General features: G+C 37.3%; 1 protein-coding gene across 7 annotated transcripts in view; it reads left to right on the plus strand.

The window, feature by feature from the left end:
* CNTLN (centlein) overlaps positions 1-12,955 on the plus strand; it is a 328,541-nt gene extending 315,586 nt beyond the window's left edge. For 6 of the 7 annotated variants that reach the window (XM_067744463.1, XM_067744462.1, XM_067744468.1 and 3 more), the window contains one exon: positions 12,256-12,955. In XM_067744463.1, the coding sequence (XP_067600564.1) occupies positions 12,256-12,357 (102 nt within the window). In that variant the 3' untranslated portion in view covers positions 12,358-12,955. Of the gene's footprint in view, positions 1-9,351; positions 9,983-12,255 lie in introns of those variants that run through there. The other variant, XM_067744465.1, reaches the window with a different exon arrangement.
* Positions 12,956-19,863: the final 6,908 nt, after the last annotated feature.

Genomic DNA, 19,863 nt, shown 5'->3' on the forward strand with positions numbered 1-19,863 from the left:
GTAAATAAGTATTCTAGTAGGTAGACAGGAAAGTTAACTCTCCATTTGTACTTTTGGACTTAACAAATGAAGCAAATGCCTTGGGAAGGAGCCAACATGGGTTTTAGCAAAGGCAATAATTAAATTATTGAGTCAACCTCTATGCTTGCTAGACTGAAAAGGATCCATTCTCTCAGCCCTCTTAGGAAAAGAGATTGTTTATTATGTGTCTTTAAAGTTAGTAGTTGATATGGACACCTGAGGAGTTCATGGGTTTCAGTGACCTTTTACTATGGACCTGTTTCCAGTCAATTCATGTTTTCCTCACAGCCAGACAGCTGTTTATTACTGTGTCTTCCTGCATTCTCTACAATATTTTCTACTGAGACCTCGAGCAGCTTGTTAGTGGGAAGTAAATATTGATTTGGCATCCTGTCAATGCAGAAAGAATGAAAAAATTTCCACCAGAGGCCCCTCAAACATTTTCCTATCGACATTTTCTGGGCCGAGTGGAAAGCTGCATAGAGGATGACAAGGCCAAGACGAGCTGAAATCCCTGAGGGGTCTATTGAGACTGCTGCTGTGACCTGTGTGATACTTTTTCTTCCCTTTCAAGTATTTTTTTAATACACATATAGTCTGTTGGGATGTGCCCCTCTTGTAAGTGATCAGGGCAGTTTATTGGCAGGTGAGAGCCCTGCTTTTCTAGTCATAGCCAACTTTTGTTTTGATATCACTGACAGCATGTAATATATTCCAAAACTTTTTCATTATAGTTCTTTTTGCTCAACTTAATTGTTGTCTGTTTTTAAAATGAACTGGATTAAAAACAGCTTAAATATATTTCTCAAAATAGCAAAAAAAAATTTTGTTCTGTGAGTGCAGTATCTATGTTTTTGGAAAAGTCAAGAATAAGTAAATAATATATGAACTATTATTCATATTCTTAGTACCCATTTTATATATTTTTGAAACATTATCTGGAAACACTATTACTATCAATAGTAATAGAAGGTGATGGGCACTCTTTTGCCTCAAGTTGTTGAAGTGCAGCTGTGCAGGTGCTGGGCAAAGCCTTCTTGCTTTTGAGAAGAAAGGCCATTTCTCAATCATGTTGCATTCCCAGCACCCAGCCCAGTGCCTGGCACATCAAAGGAGTTCAGTAATGATTGTTACAGGTTATTTTTTTAAACGTGAAAGTTATAAAAATAAACTTTGTAGTGGATTTTTTAACATTCAACTTGTAAGTATGACCTTTTAATATGGAAGTTTTATCGTCAATTATGAACATAAAAATAACAAATCAATATGTATAAATCTTTATTAAATTTTACTAAAGCTCTATTGACACCAGATCTGAGTTTTTGACTAACACATGTAGATATACATATATATATTCTATATTATCTGGATGTATGCTTATTCTGTCCAGTTATTGTAAAAAAAAATCCTGTTGAAAATGGCATTAGACTGCTTAATACTGCAGTTTGATATAGTGCCTTTTTGTGCCACTGAGCCTGGACTCTAGAATATAATTGCCTGGCAGTATTGATTTAATTGCCCAGGTTTATTTGTGGACTCCTAATTATTGACTGGAGGTAAATTTAATGGAGCAGCCTCTATGAACACTGGGAAACCGCTGCTGTTGCTGTTATACATAATGAACTGCACCATGTGCCTTTAGAGTATTTGTCAAGTTAATTTTATTCCACTGTGACAGTATGATAACATTTAAAAAGTCAAAGACTTTTTATTTTTATTACTGACAGAGGTGGTTTTGCTGATGCCTTTGAATTCTGTGAGAAAAAAAAATAGGGACTTCATTGGTTGCACTTGAATGTCACTTTATAATTACACCCAAGAGAAAAATCTATAAAATAGAAAACATCTTTTTTTTATCCTACTTTTCTTCTTTCTCAATTCTAGCAATTATATTTGTCCTGAATTTTAGAAAAGGTTTTCTTTGTCCACCAGCTTTTGGGAGTCTAAATTATGCTCACAGGATTGTGAGGGCAAAAGTATAAATATGTTCATTCATTTGTTTTGTTTAGTTTATGGCATGCAGCTCCGTGTACCTGAGGTTACACGATCTTGAAGCTGTGGAATAATTGAGCGCATTCCCTGAAAAGAACCCTAATTAATTCAGTATTTATATTTGATGATTAAAATATTTTGAAAATAAAATTATAAGAAAACTTCCCTTTTATGTCCTCCCTCTGTGTTGGGTGGTATATGTAATGGAATTCTGACATCATAGGAGTGAATCTGGCCTTGTGGTTTTATCTTTTGTTTAAGGATTCGGCCACAGAACTATTTTCTCTTAAAGAAAATTTTCTCTACATTCATTGGATTAAAATTTATATAAATAAGATATTTACCAGAAAATAAAAAGCTGTCCTGCCATGTGGCAATATGGGCCCTCACAATAGTATACCTACTGGTACTGTTAGCCAGAAGTGCATGAGAATTAAAAGGTCTAAAACCTTAACTTATCTATATTTAACACAGAATGTAATATTTGTCCTCCTTTCAAGTGGTCCTGATACAATTGGTAATTTTAAGTGTTTGATCTTTATCTGCATCTAACCTTTGTCCCCACAGATTTCTAATAATAAGAATCACACTTAAAAAAAGTTGTTCTAATACCTACTTTCATTTTTTATGGCATAGCTGCCTTTTAATTTCTTTGAAGATTTTTACTTGTATTAATTCCTCTTTTTGCATTATTACATTTTTTAAAACTTACAGTTTATGGCAGAGACAAGCAAGCAAATTAATGATTATAATAGGGTGGGAGAACCACCCAAAATTAGTTTTTCTGTGTTTTAGGACATGGGAGAAAAAAAAACAGAAATAGGAAAAGTAGACTGGGACTAAACAATAAACACCTTTGAGCAGGAAAGGGATGTAATCAGAGTTGTGCTTTAGAAAGATACATGAGATCAGCATGTAGGATGGTTTGAAAGGATAAGAGACTGGGAGCAAGAAGGTAGTCAAGGCAAAAGGAAGTGGGGGCCTGCATGTACCCTCACTATAAAAATAGGAAGGACGAGATAGATGTGACCCACTTTATAGAAACTGAATTCATAGCAGTACTGAGATTAGATGAAGGGGTCAGAAAGCAGAAACCAAAGAGAGGTGAGTTTAATACCTTATATGATGAGAAAGATAATGATACCTTTAAAAGCTTTAGGGATCAAAAGAGGTAGATCAGATTTGGTAGAGAGAGATGTCAGTGATTGAAGCCATAAAAAATTTAGTTGATACATGTCAATAACAGTATTCAGGGACTCACAGTTTTTCATTAGTTCATTCCAACCTGCTGTGCGGCTTTTCTCAGTGAAATCTAACCATTTAAGAACACATTTCAAACTCTTACAACTCAACAACGAAAGAAAAGAAACTGATCTGAATAGTCATTTCTACAAGAAGATATACAAATAGCCAATAAGCACATGTACGTATGCTCAACATCAGTAGCCATTAGGGAAATGCAAACCAAAAACCAAAATGAGATACTACTTCATACCCAGTAGGATGGCTATAATCAAAAGGACAGACAATAGCAAGTGTTGGTGAGGATGTGGAGAAATTAGAACCCTTATACATTGCTTGTAAGAAGGTAAAATGGTGCTACCCTTGTGGAAAACAGTCTGGCAGTTCCTCAAAAAGTTAAAAGTAGAGATTATATGACCCAGCAGTTACACACTTAGGTATATACCCAAGATAAGTAAAAACATATGTCCATATAAAAACTGCTACATAAATGTTCATAGCAGCTCAATGACAGTTCATAATAGCTCAAAAGTGGAAGGAATCCAAAGGTCCATCAACTGATGGATGGATAAACAAAACATGGTATTTGCATACATGAAATACTATTCAGCCATGAAATGGAATGAAGTACTGATAGTGCTACAACCTGGAAGAACCTTGTACACCTTATGCTACGTGAAAAAAGCCATACACAAAAGGTAACTTGCTGTATGATTGCATTCTATGAAATGTACAGAATAGGCAAATCTATCAAGACAGAAAGTAGATTAGTAGTTGCCAGGGGATAGGGGAAGAGAGACCATGACTGCTAATGGGTATAGGGTTTCTTTTGGGGTGATGAAAATGTTCTGGAATTAGATGAAGGTGATGTTCTGGAATTAGATGAAGGTGATGGTTGTACAACTTTGTACAACCAATGAATTATACATTTTAAAATGGTGAACTTTACGTTATGTGAATTATATCTCCATTTAAAAAATGAATTCCTTAATATGAGGCACAGTGAAGAAGAATAAAAAGAATACCTTTTTATTTTTAAGTAAATCCAATTAAGTTCTTTTTTTTAGCAGCCAGAGACTATTTATTTTTTAATTTTTTTAATTAAAAAAATTTAATTTTCAAAATTTATTTTTGGCTGCATTGGGTCTTCATTGCTGTACATGGGCTTTCTCTTGTTATGGCAAGTGGGGGCTACTCTTCATTGCGGTGCATGGGCTTCTCATTGCGGTGGCTTCTCTTGTTGCGGAGCACGGGCCCTAGAGCACGGGCTTCAGTAGTTGCGGTGCACGGGCTCAGTAGTAGTGGCGCATGGGCTTAGTTGCTCAGCAGTATGCGGGATCTTCCCAGACCAGGGGTCGAACCCGTGTCCCTTGCACTGGCAGGCAGTTTCTTAACCACTGCACCACCAGGGAAGTCCCCAATTAAGTTCTTATATCTCATGTGCTATGTCCCCCACCATTAGCAGGCACTGCATTAAATGCATTTGAATTTGAATTTCTGTCTACTGGCCATAACTATGAATAAATGAGGTAAATTATTTTATTTCATACTTAATATGTTTCCTTTCAATTGACAAAGAAGGAGCTGTCCCTCTATCATACTGTAGCTGATATTACTTTCTCATATATGCAAACAAAAAGGAGTCAGTTATTTATACTCTGCCCTCTAAGAGGTATTGTTTATTTGTTCTGTCCATTCTGATCCTCAAAATTAAAATTATAGTAAGGATCACTTAGTTTTGTTTTCAGGCCTTAATAATACCTGAAACAGTCTTTTGTACTTGTGATTTTATAAAGGAAGTAGAAAGAATTAGTGGAGATAAAATTGAACCCAAGCTGTGAAATCCATTTTTAAAACGTGTATTGAGTGTCTACTGCATGTAAGGTAATGTTTCAGGTTTGGTGCTATAGCAGTGAACAAGAGACAAAAATCACTACCCTCATGGAGCTTACATCTCTGGTGATGGAGGGCAATGAACAAATAGTTAAAATATATAAACTATGAAAGTTTTTAAACCATTAACTTGAACAGAATTATGGGTATGTATATTAAAATATGTATACTTGTATAAAACAAATAATATACAGTTATAACCACAATATGGTTCTTTACTAGGATTTATATAAAAAACACTTAGCCAGAAATGGCTACAAAATGTGTCTTGATCTTGTTTTGTTGTTGCCTTATTCTATGTTGTTTGTTAATCCTTTTCTAGATTTCATTCAGTCCATTTTCATCCACTTTGTGTAGATCATTTTCTTGTATTGGGACCATATCAAAAATTCTTTCTGCCTTCAGTTGTTGATAATTGAAAGTATAGACTTTGATCGATGTTTTTTCTTTAGCTTTAGATATCCCTGTTCCTATTAGTTGCTTCAGATCTTGCAAACGGTGAAATTTTAAATGGCTCTTTCCCCAGTGCCCTTTCTGCAAAATATGCTTACCTTCTATAGATGCTTTGCAATATGGCAGTGAGAAGGTTTTATAAATCTCCCTGGCTTTTGTAAATAGAATAACTTCCAGTCTGAAGGTTAACAGAAAGTTTCTCTTTACAGCCCTGAAGACATTTACTCTTTTGCTTTCAGTGTTGCACTTACAACACACTGATAACACGCACATACTGCAAACCCCCACACTCACTCTCTCCACACACGTAAACCCACACAGTCACCCACATACACTTACTCCTCACATCCAACTGAAGTAGCAAAAGTTAAAAATTCTCCATTCAGAGCCTTACTGGGATTTCTTTTTTTAATTTAACAAATTAAAGCCTACTTTCATGATACCAGAAAAAAGACATGTCATTAAAGTTAAAAGGTAAATTTTATGTGTATTTTACCACTATAAAAAATTGCAGGGGGCGGGCTTCCCTGGTGGTGCAGTGGTTGAGAGTCCACCTGCCGATGCAGGGGACACGGGTTCGTGCCCCGGTCCGGGAAGATCCCACATGCCGCGAAGCCACTGGGCCCGTGAGCCATGGCCGCTGAGCCTGCGCGTCCAGAGCCTGTGCTCCGCAACGGGAGAGGCCACAACAGTGAGAGGCCCGCGTACCGCAAAAAAAAAAAAATTGGGGGGAAATGAAAGGAAAACAAATTATAGCCTTCACCAAAGTTTAAGAATAGCAGATATAGACTTCAATATTCAGCTGAACACCAAGACAGATAGATAGGTAGAAGGATAGATAGATAGATAGATAATGTGCCAGAAATATAAACAACATTTAGGAAACTTAGCTCACAATTCAATGCCAGTTTTAAATTATAAATAAATTGTTCTTTCTGATACCTTGCTTGGTTATTTTAACAAGTTCAATCTTTTAATTACAAGATAGTAGAGTGGGTGTATAAATATTTATATATTACAAATTTTCCATCTTTAATTTTATAATAATCAGACTATATTAGTTTCTTACTAAACTCAAAATCTCACTGAATCATATCCTTTGTTAAAGCAGGTATAATACATAAAATTTAATATCTTTACTTTGAGTACAGCTCTGCTAAAGTCAATTTTTATTTTTACATTTTATTTTATTTATTTTATTTTTTTAACATCTTTATTGGAGTATAATTGCTTTACAATGGTGTATTAGTTTCTGCTGTATAACAAAGTGAATCAGCTATACAAAATATACAAGCAGCTCAATAACAAAAAAACAAACAACCCAATTCAAAAATGGACAGAAGACCTAAATAGACATTTCTCCAAAGAAGATATACAGATTGCCAACAAACACATGAAAGGATGCTCAACATCACTAATCATTAGAGAAATGCAAATCAAAACTACAATGAGAGGCCACAACAGTGAGAGGCCTGCGTACCGCAAAAAAAAACAAACAAAAAACACTACAATGAGGTATCACCTCACACCGGTCAGAATAGCCATTATCAATTTTTATTTTAAAAGCAGTATCTTTTGGTAATAGTTTTCAAACCAAAAATAAGAATGAAAATGGTTAAAATGTTAATCTTGTCCTTTAGATTTAAAGAGGTACTCTTATTTCAATTTTTTTCTTTCAATACAAAACTTTTCAGTTTTATACTATAAAGAGCACATTCCAGTTAGTGCTAATGCTATAAATTATCTGTATGTTTCACACTTATGGACTTGAGGCTTTGTTATTCTTCCAACATAGCTCTCCAACATCTGCAACTATCATTCATATCTTACCTTTATACAGAAACACCTCTAAATGAAGCCATAATTATTGTGAGTGATAAGTTTGAGGTTGTGTCACTGGCACACCACTTTCTAAAGGCAAACATCTGTAGGCATTTACATATAAGAGAAGCCTAAAATCTGAAGTCAGGGGAAGTCCTTCCAGTAAGAGAAGTCACCTTTGGCAACAGGGACAGCCAGCATGACCAGGAAGACCCACTTTAAAATTACAGTATAGACCAAGCAAAACTCACAGTTATTCCGATGCCCTAATTAAATTCCCATTCCAAGAAATCTCATGCAGTATCAGCTCTTCCCCTGTCCATTTTTCCCCTTGTGCTGAAGAGTTCAAGCTTGTGTAACTGCAATGACATAACTAAGAGTATCACTTCTTTTTTATGCAAGAGAATAAAATTATGCAGAAAGTCCAGCGGACTTTCTGGACTTCATAGGCCCCGGCACATGCCATCCGAGATGAAACCCAAGGCAGCGTAATTGTTGGGTTTGTTGTTTCACGTATATTTGATGGGGCAAGTGAGAAAAGATCTCTGCTGTTGGCTAGTCAGGTTGCCACTTCAATCCAAATCCAAAATCCTGTCAGTAAAAGAACGGTTGTGCTTTCTTCTGTATCTGAGGGAGTTCCCTCCAGAATGCAGAGAGAGAGAAAGGAACAGACTCTATGCTGCCTGTACGAAATAAACCTGCACTTAATCTAGACTCTAAACAGTTCAGATTTCCTCATCTTCTTAGTGTTTTTAAAACATTTTGCAGTTCTAAAAAATATGGCAAACAAATAAGCAAACAATGCAAATTTTTAAAGCACTTCCTGAGGCATTTTATGTATTAAATATAGTTTCAGTGGTAACTCTATCTATATGCTGAGAATTGCTATTCATATGGTACCATAGGATTTCGAAGAGCTTTCTTGAGTCACTGTAGATTAAATTATATTCCACTTAGTCTTCAGATTAACTATAATTTATGAGATTTAAGTTATTGATAATCTATGTGATATAAGTGTTTACTCTCAATTAACTAAAAATAACCAATTAACTAAAAATCCCATTTTTTAACCTTTCTCAAAAAACAAAACTTGTTAATTCATCCTTCACTAATCAGAAATTTTTATCTGTACTATGAAAAAAGTTTGTGAAAAATGAATAGTGTAAAATTGGTAAGAGAGGCTATTTTCAAAACCAAGGCTGTTAGTGTATTTATTATTTGAATATGTATTGAGTCTGCTCCATAAGTAAGGAACTATTTGTAAAATAGAAAGGAGATCTACCAAAATATTTTGGTTAACAGTTACTTTGTTATTTTATTCATTTGAAAACAATAAGTATATTTTATGAAATAAGTATGTTTTGTGAAATGTTTATTTTTTTAATTTATTTTTTTCAAGTATAGTTGACTTACAGTGTTGTGATAATTTCTGCTATACAGCAAAGTGATTCAGTTATACACACATATATATACATTCTCTTTCATATTCTTTTCCATTATGATTTATCACAGGATATTGAGTATAGTTCCCTGTGCTATACAGTAGGACCTTGTTGTTTATCTTATGAAATGTTTTATAATTCTGACTTTTCCTTAGTCTTCCTCTAACTTTGTTTTAATTATTAACTGTTCCATCATAAATTATATTAATTTTATATTATTACAGAATTACAATTGATCCTTATATATTAAAAAAAAAATTTTAAGACCAGTTTGAAAGCTGGTTGCCAATGAACTACAATTCATAAACAGAAAGTAGAACACTGGGTTTAGAGGGGGAAAAAGTAGGAATCTTTGTATTTAAAAGGAAAATAGAAAAGTTGGATTAAAATAGATAAAGAACCATCTCCAACTACCTTGTAAGATATATGAACTTTTGTCTAATGTTATATAAAGGCAGATACTAATCTTTTTCTGACCTATTTGTAGAGAAAAATAGAAGAACCTACAAGGGCAGATGGATGTGCACAAATCATGCATCTTGATTAAAGGATGGGTTGCTTTTTGAAATGCATGAAGTGTTAGGCTCTGTATGAAGCTTAAAAGAAGCTTACAATCCAATATAACAGGTTTGACAAACAGTTGTGTTTAACTGTGGGGCTTTTCGTTTTTATTGGGAGGCTGAGGAAAAGAATAAAAGGGGTTGTCAGCAATAAATTAGTAAATGGACCTCATGTTCCACTTTGGAGGCTTCCTGGAAGAGAGATTCTTCGAGATAAGAAGAAGCCAAATGTCCAAGTACATGACATGCTGAAATTGTTCTGATCACAAGATAATAAGAGTAGGTTTAGTTTTTAACTTGAAAATGAACTGTGCAAATAAGATGATTAATGTCAGTACATTGTGGCCTGGTAAAAGTGCTGTGACATTATTATACAGGAAATCATAGAGCCAGCATGTTTCCCAAAGTGTATTCCATGGACCACTAGTTCCACATGATAAATAGACTATGAGAAAAGTGCGGACAAATGAATTTAGAAACGGTATTACATTGCCCTCTTGGAGAAACACAGTACCATTAGCACCTTAAAGTCTCTAAGAGATCCTGAAATAAAATAGCATTTTAGGGGCTTCCCTGGTGGCGCAGTGGTTGAGAATCTGCCTGCCAAGGCAGGGGACACGGGTTCGAGCCCTGGTTTGGGAGGATCCCGCATGCCACGGAGCAACTGGGCTCGTGCGCCACAACTACTGAGCCTGCGCGTCTGGAGCCCGTGCTCCGCAACGAGAGAGGCCGCGATAGTGAGAGGCCCGCGCACCGCGATGAAGAGTGGCCCCGGCTCGCTGCAACTAGAGAAAGCCCTCGCACAGAAAAGAAGATCCAACACAGCCAAAAGTAAATAAATAAATAAAATTTAAAAAAAAAAAAATAGCATTTTAAAGTTTGGTTTCTTTCCCAAACTTATTTGATCAGAGAACCCTTTTTTCTTAGAACAACTTTTTTAAACACTCATTTCTGCTTTTGCTTCTACCAAGAAGAGATGGGAGGTTATTCTCATCTTGTTTGTTTGCTCTTTTGTTGGAATGCATATGGTACTGAGTGCCATAGTCAAAATAAAAGAAAGTTACCTGGTAGTTGTGCCTTGGTGTGTGTGAGTATTCCTTTAACATCTAATGTTAATGCCCTGAGAATTTAAATTGTCTCGTTTGTAAAACTGGCAGTTTCACCAAATATAACTGTTTTCTGCATCCCAGAGGGCAATTTTCTCAAAGTAAGGATTTGCAGTGAGTATCATTATCTTCCAGAAGGGAATCTAATATATTTTTTCCTTGATTCTATGATGCATTTCCTCACGTTTTCACATTTCTGAAATTGAAATGCCTATGCAATTTGTGTATATTTAATGTGATAGGTTCCTTTTTTCCAGAAAAAGCTGTTTTTAAGTCAATGTGGGTATCTTATATTCACCTGTATCTTAAGAAGTGAAGAAATGTGATATTTTTGTATCTTATGCTTTATTTAGTGGTAAGTTTCAAGTAAGACAAATGTCTAAAACTCTTGACATAGACTATAGATAGAGTCTATCCTGACATAGACTCAGAGTATCTTAAGGAGAAGTCAATTTATTATAAATATAAGAAGGAAGTTAAACTAGAAAGCTACTTAGGATATGAGGCAATTCTATGGACCAACACCGGTCTCTATATTTTCTCCATGGCCTGCATAATCTGTTTGTGCCTTTTGGGCCTGTTTCACTGCCCAATCTGTTTCACTGCCACTGGCCAGTCTTTTCTCTTTTTCCCAGTTTGCATTCAGAAAAGAACCATTATGCTGGGTTTAGCTAAATATAATAACAGCTGAGCATAGCTGATCTGAGCACAGCTGAACAACTCACACAGCGGACATCAGGCTGATTTTGTTCAGATGCTGACCAGTGTTGCTGTCTGTCGGTGGTTGTCCTAGCACAAAGAAGGGCCTGACTCTACATCCCTGTAGGGAAGGGGACTGGGCTTGATAAGGATTCTCGTTAATATATTCAGGGAGACAAAAGTAGTCTTTACTGGTTAATCAAAAAGACAATTCCAAAAATAACTTAATGAACTTCTTGATTGTTATAAACCTTTTATATGAAACTAGATAGCTAGGAAGGAGGATAAAAGGAAGTCGGTAGGCTTTGGGAGGTAACTGGGCAACATTTAGGATTTTCTTTCACTTATAACCCATAAGTGTATTGTGTGAGTTCTACGGGCACCTCAGTGAAGCACAGGGAACGATAAAACTTTACCAGAAAAGTTATATAAATTATGAAATCAAAAAATGTAATCTATATTTCATAAACTTAGCAGTTTGCAACATGTGTATTACTCTTTGATATGCCAAACTTTTCTATAACAACTTAATCAATGGATATACTTTTGCCATTTTTTTTCCTCTGAAATTTCACCCTACAATTCTTGAGATGTTCAGCTCTAACACAGACAAGTGTATTGATAGTTCTTTCTCACTCTTTTATGAGTGATGAACATACAGTACTACTGTGGGCCTCTGGGCCCTACAGAGGACTGTAACCTGCTATTGATCAGCTGACTGAAGATAAATGGCTTAACTGCTTGTATTGCAGATTACAACATTAACATGGTCAGTAAACCATGAATTGTTCAATAAGGCGTTTATCTTTTTTCATTTTACTTCTGCTCCTTTATCATTTTTATTATAAAAGACAAAATTACCCACACTAACCAACAAGATCAGTTGAAAAGAGACCCAGTAGGGTACCATTATGGGTGCAAAGTTGCAGATAGCTGAGTTCTAATGGTTTAATGATATTTAGTATATATTTCTGAACTGAAGAAAATATAGAGTCTTCATCTTTTTTTTCTGTGTTTCTTTTACAGCTTCCTTTGGCCACATATTTACTAGAAGCAGTACTGGAGAAAATAAATGAAAAAAAGAAACTAGTTGAAGAATATTTTGCAATTTTGAAAGATATTAGATGATATTATGATTAAGAACATTTTTTCAAACGTGAAAACTTTATGTGGTGTGATCGGAAAACATGCATCACAGTCCTGATAACAGTATCTGCTCCAACTATCAATAGTCAGGGTCAATACCAAAATAGAAGTCTGTGAAACCAATTAATTGCTGCACAAGTGAAACTAATTAAGTGCACAGCCATTTAGAAGGAAATAGTGTAGCATTTGATTGTTGAATACAAATATTGCCACAAATCAATGCAAACTTGAAAATGATATTCTTTCCAGTACATTAGAAGGAATTAGAACAAGCTTGGCATACACAAATTGGTCTGAATATCAAAAGAAAAAAATGTGAACTGAGGATTTAATGTTCTGAGTTTTATAAAGAAACTACACTTTTTATGTAAACCTGCTATAAATGGCCTTAAATCACCTGATAAGCAACACATTTGTATTGTAAGCAAATATAAAGTAAAGCATTATCACTTAAGGATGAGCATTTAATGAAATAAATGGTGTGGTCCAATTGTATCTATTATCAGTCTACTGGATTATATAGGAGATATTGTATTTTCCTAGAACAGTTCAGCAAAAATAAAAACATTTTCTCCTTTGCTCCCTCTTTTTTTTTTTTTAACTCACAGTATTTTGTGTGGTCATATAAATTAGCAAGGGCCACAAACCCAGTGTATTAGTTAGGCTAGTCCTCACAGTGTGCTAATTAAATTAAATTCTTAACAATGGGCATCCATCCTTATTTAGATTCCCGAACATTCCCAAGCCATTTCTCGTCTTCCTGTGTTGCTGCCACACCTGACTTTTTGGTTCTTCCAATTCACCAGACTTGTGCCTGCCTCCAGCCTTTGCCCTTGCTGTTCTCTTTGTAGAATACTCTGTACTCTTTTCTTATGACTGGCTCCTGCGTATCATTCAGGTTTGCATTACATATTTCCTCAAAGAAGCATTTCCTGGCCATCTTGCTATTAATTTCCTTTATAACACAAAAGCATCTTTTACCTCTTCACTTACTTATTTTCTTGTTTTCCCCCCTCCCCTGCTTTAAAATATGGATCCCGGGCTTCCCTGGTGGCGCAGTGGTTGAGAGTCCACCTGCCGATGCAGGGGACACGGGTTCGTGCCCTGGTCTGGGAAGATCCCACATGCTGCGGAGCGGCTGGGCCCGTGAGCCATGGCCGCTGAGCCTGCGCGTCCGGAGCCTGTGCTCCGCAACGGGAGAGGCCACAACACTGAGAGTCCCACGTACCGCAAAACAAAACAAAATAAAATATAGATCCCATGAGGTTAAGGCAGGGGTTGGCAAATCATGACCCACAGGCCAAATCTGGCCTGCCACCTGTCTTTGTGTGGCCTACAGTAAGCTAAGAATGATATTTACATTGTTAAATGCTTTAAAAACAAAAAGAATTATATTTTGCAGCATGTGAAAGTTATATAAATTCAAGTTTTAGTGTCTATCAGTAAAGCTTTATCGGAACACAGCTATGCTCATTCGTTTTAGTACTGTTTATGGCTGCCTTCACACTACAGTAGTTCAGGTTAGTACTCTCGCAGAGACCATATGTAGTGTGCTCACCACTTTGCAGGACTGCAAGTCACAGTGACACAGTTACAACTTGACAACATTTTGTGTCACAAACACTACGATACTGCAATTTTTTTAGTACCAGTGCATACCCATCATGTAAAAATAAAAAGAGAAAAATGGCTGTCAAATGTCACACTTTTTTTTTTTTTTTTTTTTGTGGTACGCAGGCCTCTCACTGTTGTGGCCTCTCCCATTGCGGATCACAGGCTCTGGACGTGCAGGCTCAGTGGCCATGGCTCACGGGCCTAGCCGCTCTGCGGCATGTGGGATCTTCCTGGACCGGGGCACAAACCCCTGTCCCCTGCATCGGCAGGTGGACTCTCAACCACTGCGCCATCAGGGAAGCCCCAAATGTCACACTTTTAATCACAGTGAAGTGTGGATTTTTTTTTATTGAATTCAGTGGCAAAGCATTATGTGTATTAAATGACACTCTACCTATGCTAAAAGAATGCAATATATACGTTATCAGACTAAGTACTCATCACAATATTCCCAACTCATGGGAAAGCAACAGTAAGAAAAAATTACAAAATTTAAAATGTAATGTCTCAGGCTTCCCTGGTGGCACAGTGGTTGAGAATCTGCCTGCTAATGCAGGGGACACGGGTTCGAGCCCTGGTCTGGGAGGATCCCACATGCCGCGGAGCAACTAGGCCCGTGAGCCACAACTACTGAGCCTGCGCGTCTGGAGCCTGTGCTCTGCAATAAGAGAGGCTGCGATAGTGAGAGGCCTGCGTACCACGATGTAGAGTGGCCCCCACTTGCCACAACTAGAGAAAGCCCTCTCACAGAAACGAAGACCCAACACAGCAAAAATAAATAAATTAATAAACTCCTACCCCCAACATCTTAAAAAAAAAGTCTCATCACAGCAGAATTTTGTTACAAAAAATAAAACTGAGATGACATAGTATTACCCAGATACCAAAACCAAAGACAGTACACAGAAATAGAGTGTGGTAGGCTAAATTTGTTACCTTATATGGCAAAAGGGACTTTGCAGTGTAATTAAGGATCTCAAGTGGAGAAATAATCCTGGATTATTTTTTTGGGCCCAGTGCCTTCTAAGGAGTCAAGAGGAGACATACAGAAAGCAGTGTTACTGCAGAAGCAGAGGGATGGAGAAATTTGAAGATGCTACCCCCATAGGTGTATGTATGGATGAAGAGGACCATGAACCAAAGAATGTAGGCAGCTCCTGGAGACTGGAAGAGGCAAGGAAATGGATTGCATCCTAGGGCCTCCAAAAAGAAACAGATTTGTTGACACCTTGACTTTAGCCTAGTGAAACCAATTTTGCATACCCAGAACTGTAAGAGATTAAATTTTTGCTGTTTTAAGCCACTAAGTTTGTGGTAATTTGTGGCTGCAGCAACAGAAAACTAATGCAAATTTGCTTCGATTCCATTTAGAATTTTTCTATGTTCATGAAGGATATTGGTCAGAAGATGCAAGATCTAGGCTGGTTCAGTATTCAAAAATCAGTCAGTGCATGCCACCATTTTAACAGACTAAAGAAGAAATATTATGCGATCATAAAACTTTAGAAAAAACATTTGAAAAATTCAACACCGGGCTTCCCTGGTGACGCAGTGGTTGAGAGTCCACCTGCCGATGCAAGGGACATGGGTTCGTGCCCCGGTCCGAGAAGATCCCACATGCTGCGGAGTGGCTAGGCCCGTGAGCCATGGCTGCTGAGCCTGCGCGTCCGGAGTCTGTGCTCTGCAACGGGAGAGGCCACAACAGTGAGAGGCCCACGTACCGCAAAAAAAAAAAAAAAAAAAAAAAACAACAAAACCAACACCCATGCATGAAAAAAAAAACCCAGAAAGCTAGGAAGTTCCTTAATTTGATAGGAACATCTACAAAAAGCCTACATCTAACATTATGCTTAATGATGGAAGATTGAACACTTCCCCTTAAGATCAGAAAGAAGAGAAGGATGTCCACTCTCATCACCCTAATTCACCATAATTTTGAAAATTCTAGCCAGCACAGTAAGGCAAGAAAAGGAAATAAAAGGCATACAGATGGGAAAGGAAAAACTAAACTATCTAAAAAAATAAGCCAGCTCTCTCAGAATTAACAAGTGACTTCAACAAGGTCTCAAAATATTTAAGAGCAACATATAAAAATAGTTTATCTATACACTAGTAAGCTAGTAATAACTATGTGGAAACCAAAATTTAAAATACAATGCAATTTACAATTGCTCAAAAAAAAAAAGTATACCTAGGTGTAAATCTAACAAAGTATGTACAAGATTGTATATGGAAAACTACAAACACTGATGAGAGAAATCAAAGAAGATTAAATGGGGAGGCATACTGAGAATATAAATTGGAAATTCAACATAGCAAAGATGACAAAATTGTCTCCAAATCCATATACAGATTTAAGACAATTCCTATCAACATCACAGCAAGATATTTTGAAGATGGAGACAAGACTCTTCCAAAATTTATACGGAAAGGCAAAATTTTTTAAATGGGAGAAATCACTCTATCCAATTTCAAGATGTATTATATAGCTACACTAATCAAGAGTATGTGGTATTGGTAGTGGGATAGACACACAGATCAATGAAACAGAGTAGAGAACCAGAAACTATACCTATGCAAATATGCTCAACAGGTTTTAAACAAAGGTTCAAAAACAATTCAATGGAGTCAGAATAGCCTTTCAACAAATGATGCTGAAACAATTAGAAATCCCTAGGTTAAAAAAAAAAAAAAAAAAAAAACTTGACCTAAACTTCACACTTGAGACACAAATGATCTCAAAATGAATCATATATTGAAATGTAAAATATAAAAAATAATGTGAGACAAAATCTTTGGGATCCAAGACAAGGTGAAAAGTTTCTATACATGACACCAAAAGCATAATGCACAAAAGAAAAACTGGCGAATATGACTTCAACAAAATTAAAAATTCTTGCTCTGGGAATAGACAAGCTACAGACTGGGAGAAAATATTTGCAAACTACAAATATCTGACAAAGGACTTAAATCTAGAGTAAAGAATTCTCAAAACTCAACAATAGGGAGACCTTCAAGATGGCAGAAGAGTAAGACGTGGAGATCACCTTCCTCCCCACAAATACATCAAAAATACGTCTACATGTGCACCAACTCCTACAGAACACCTACTGAATGCTGGCAGAGGACCTCAGACTTCCCAAAAGGCAAGAAACACCCCCACGTACCTGGGTAGGGCAAAAGAAAAACCAGAGACAAAAGAATAGGGACCTGACCTGCACCACTGGGAGGGAGCTGTGAAGGAGGAAGAATTTCCACACAGTAGGAAGCCACTTCAATGGCGGAGACGGGGTGGGGTTGGCGGGGGGGGAGGGGACCTTCGGAGCCACAGAGGAGAGCACAGCAATAGGGGTGCAGAGGGCAAAGTGGAGAGATTCCCGCACAGAGCATCAGTGCCGACCAGCACTCACCAGCCCGAGAGGCTTGTCTGCTCACCTGCCAGGAAGGGTAGGAGCTGGGAGCTGAGGCTTGGGCTTCGGAGTTCAGACCCCAGGGAGAGGACTGGGGTTAGCTGTGTGAACACAGCCCGAAGGGGGCTACTGCACCACAGCTGACCAGGAGGGAGTCCGGGAAAAAGTCTAGAACTGCCTAAGAGGCAAGAGATCATTGTTTCGGGGTGCACGAGGACGGGGGATTCAGAATACGGCCTAAACGAGCTTCAGAGACAGGTGCAAGCCACGGCTATCAGCGCGGACACCAGAGACGGGCATGAGATGCTAAGGCTGCTGCTGCAGCCACCAAGACACCTATGTGCAAGTACCGGTCACTATCCACACTGCCCCTCCCAGGAGCCTTTGCAGCCCGCCACTGCCAGGGTCCCGCTATCCAGGGAGAACTTCCCCAGGAGAACTTCCTCAGGAGAACACACGGCACGCCTCAGGCTGTTGCACTGTCATGCCGACCCCTGCCACCGCAGGCTCGCCCTGCATTCTGTACCCCACCTCCCCCCGACCTGAGTGAGCCAGAGCCCCAGAATCAGCTGCACCTTTAACCCCCTCCTGTCTGAGCAGGGAACAGATGCCCTCAGGTGACCTACATGCAGAGATGGGGCCAAATCCAAAGCTGAACCCCAGGAGCTGTGTGAACAAAGAAGAGAAAGAGAAGTCTCTCCCAGCAGCCTCAGGAGGATTAAATCTCCACAATCAACTTAATGTACCCTGCATCTCTGGAATACCTGAATAGGCAATGAATCATCCCAAATTGAGGTGGTGGACTTTGGGAGCAACTATATATATATGTATATATATATATTTTTTTTTCCTTTTCTCTTTCTGTGACTGTGTATGTGTATGCTACTCTGTGTGATTTTGTCTGCATAGCTTTGCTTTTACCATTTGACCTAGGGTTCTGTCTGTCCGTTTTTTGTTTTATTTTTTTAATTACTTCAATTTTAAAAAATTTTTTAATAATTATTTTTTACTTTCTATTTTAATTTATTTTATTTTTTTCAGAGTAATGATAGTAAAGATGATCCAAAATCTTGGAAATAGAATAGTGAAAATAAAAGTAACGTTTAACCAGGACCTAGAAGAACTAAACAGCAAACAAACAATGATGAACAACACAATAAGTGAAATTAAAAATTCTCTAGAAGGAATCAATAGCAGAATAACTTAGGCAGAAGAACCAATAAGTGACCTGGAAGATAAAATAGTAGAAATAACTTCTGCAGGGCAGAATAAAGAAAAAAATGAAAAGAATTGAGGACAGTCTCAGAGACCTCTGGGACAACATTAAACACACCAACATTCAAATTATAGGGGTCCCAGAAAAAGAAGAGAAAAAGAAATGGACTGAGAAAATATTTGAAGAGATTATAGTTGAAAACTTCCCTCATATGGGAAAGAAAATAATCAAGTCCAGGAAGTGCAGAGAGTCCCATATATATCTCCTTGGATAAATCCAAGGAGAAACATGCCAAGACACATAATAAACTATCAAAAATTAAATACAAAGAAAAAGTATTGAAAGCAGCAAGGGAAAAGCAACAAATAACATACAAGGGAATCCCCATAATGTTAACAGCTTATCTTTCAGCAGAAACTCTGCAAGCCAGAAGGGAGTGGCAGGACATATTTAAAGTGAGGAAAGGGAAAAACCTACAACCAAGATTACTCTACCCAGCAAGGGTCTCATTCAGATTTGATGGAGAAATTAAAAGCTTTACAGACAAGCAAAAGCTAAGAGAATTCAGTACCACCAAACCAGCTTTACAAGAAATGCTAAAGGAACTTATCTAGGCAGGAAACACAAGAGAAGGAAAAGACCTACAATAACCCAAAACAATTAAGAATATGGTAATAGGAACATACATATCGATAATTACCTTAAATGTAAATGGATTAAATGCTCCAACCAAAAGACACAGACTGGCTGAATGGATACAAGAACAAGAACTGTATATATGCTGTCTGCAAAAGACCCACTTCAGACCTAGGGACACATGCAGACTGAAAGTGAGGGGATGGAAAACGATATTCCATGCAAATGGAAATCAAAAGAAAGCTGGAGTAGCATCTCTCATATCAGAAAACATAGACTTTAAAATAAAGACTATTACAAGAGACAAAGAACACTACAGAATGATCAAGGGATCAATCCAAACAGACGATATAACAATTGTAAATATGTATGCACCCAACATAGGAGCACCTCAATACATAAGGCAAATGCTAACAGCTGTAAAAGAGGAAATCGACACTAACACAAACATAGTAGGGGACTTTAACACCCCACTTTCACCAATGGACAGATCATCCAAAATGAAAATAAATAAGGAAACACAAGCTTTAAATGATACATTGAACAAGATGGACTCAATTGATATTTATAGGACATTCCATCCAAAAACAACATAATACACTTTCTTTTCAA

The sequence above is a fragment of the Pseudorca crassidens genome, chromosome 7 (genome assembly GCF_039906515.1).
Source record: "Pseudorca crassidens isolate mPseCra1 chromosome 7, mPseCra1.hap1, whole genome shotgun sequence".
NCBI lineage: Eukaryota > Metazoa > Chordata > Mammalia > Artiodactyla > Delphinidae > Pseudorca > Pseudorca crassidens.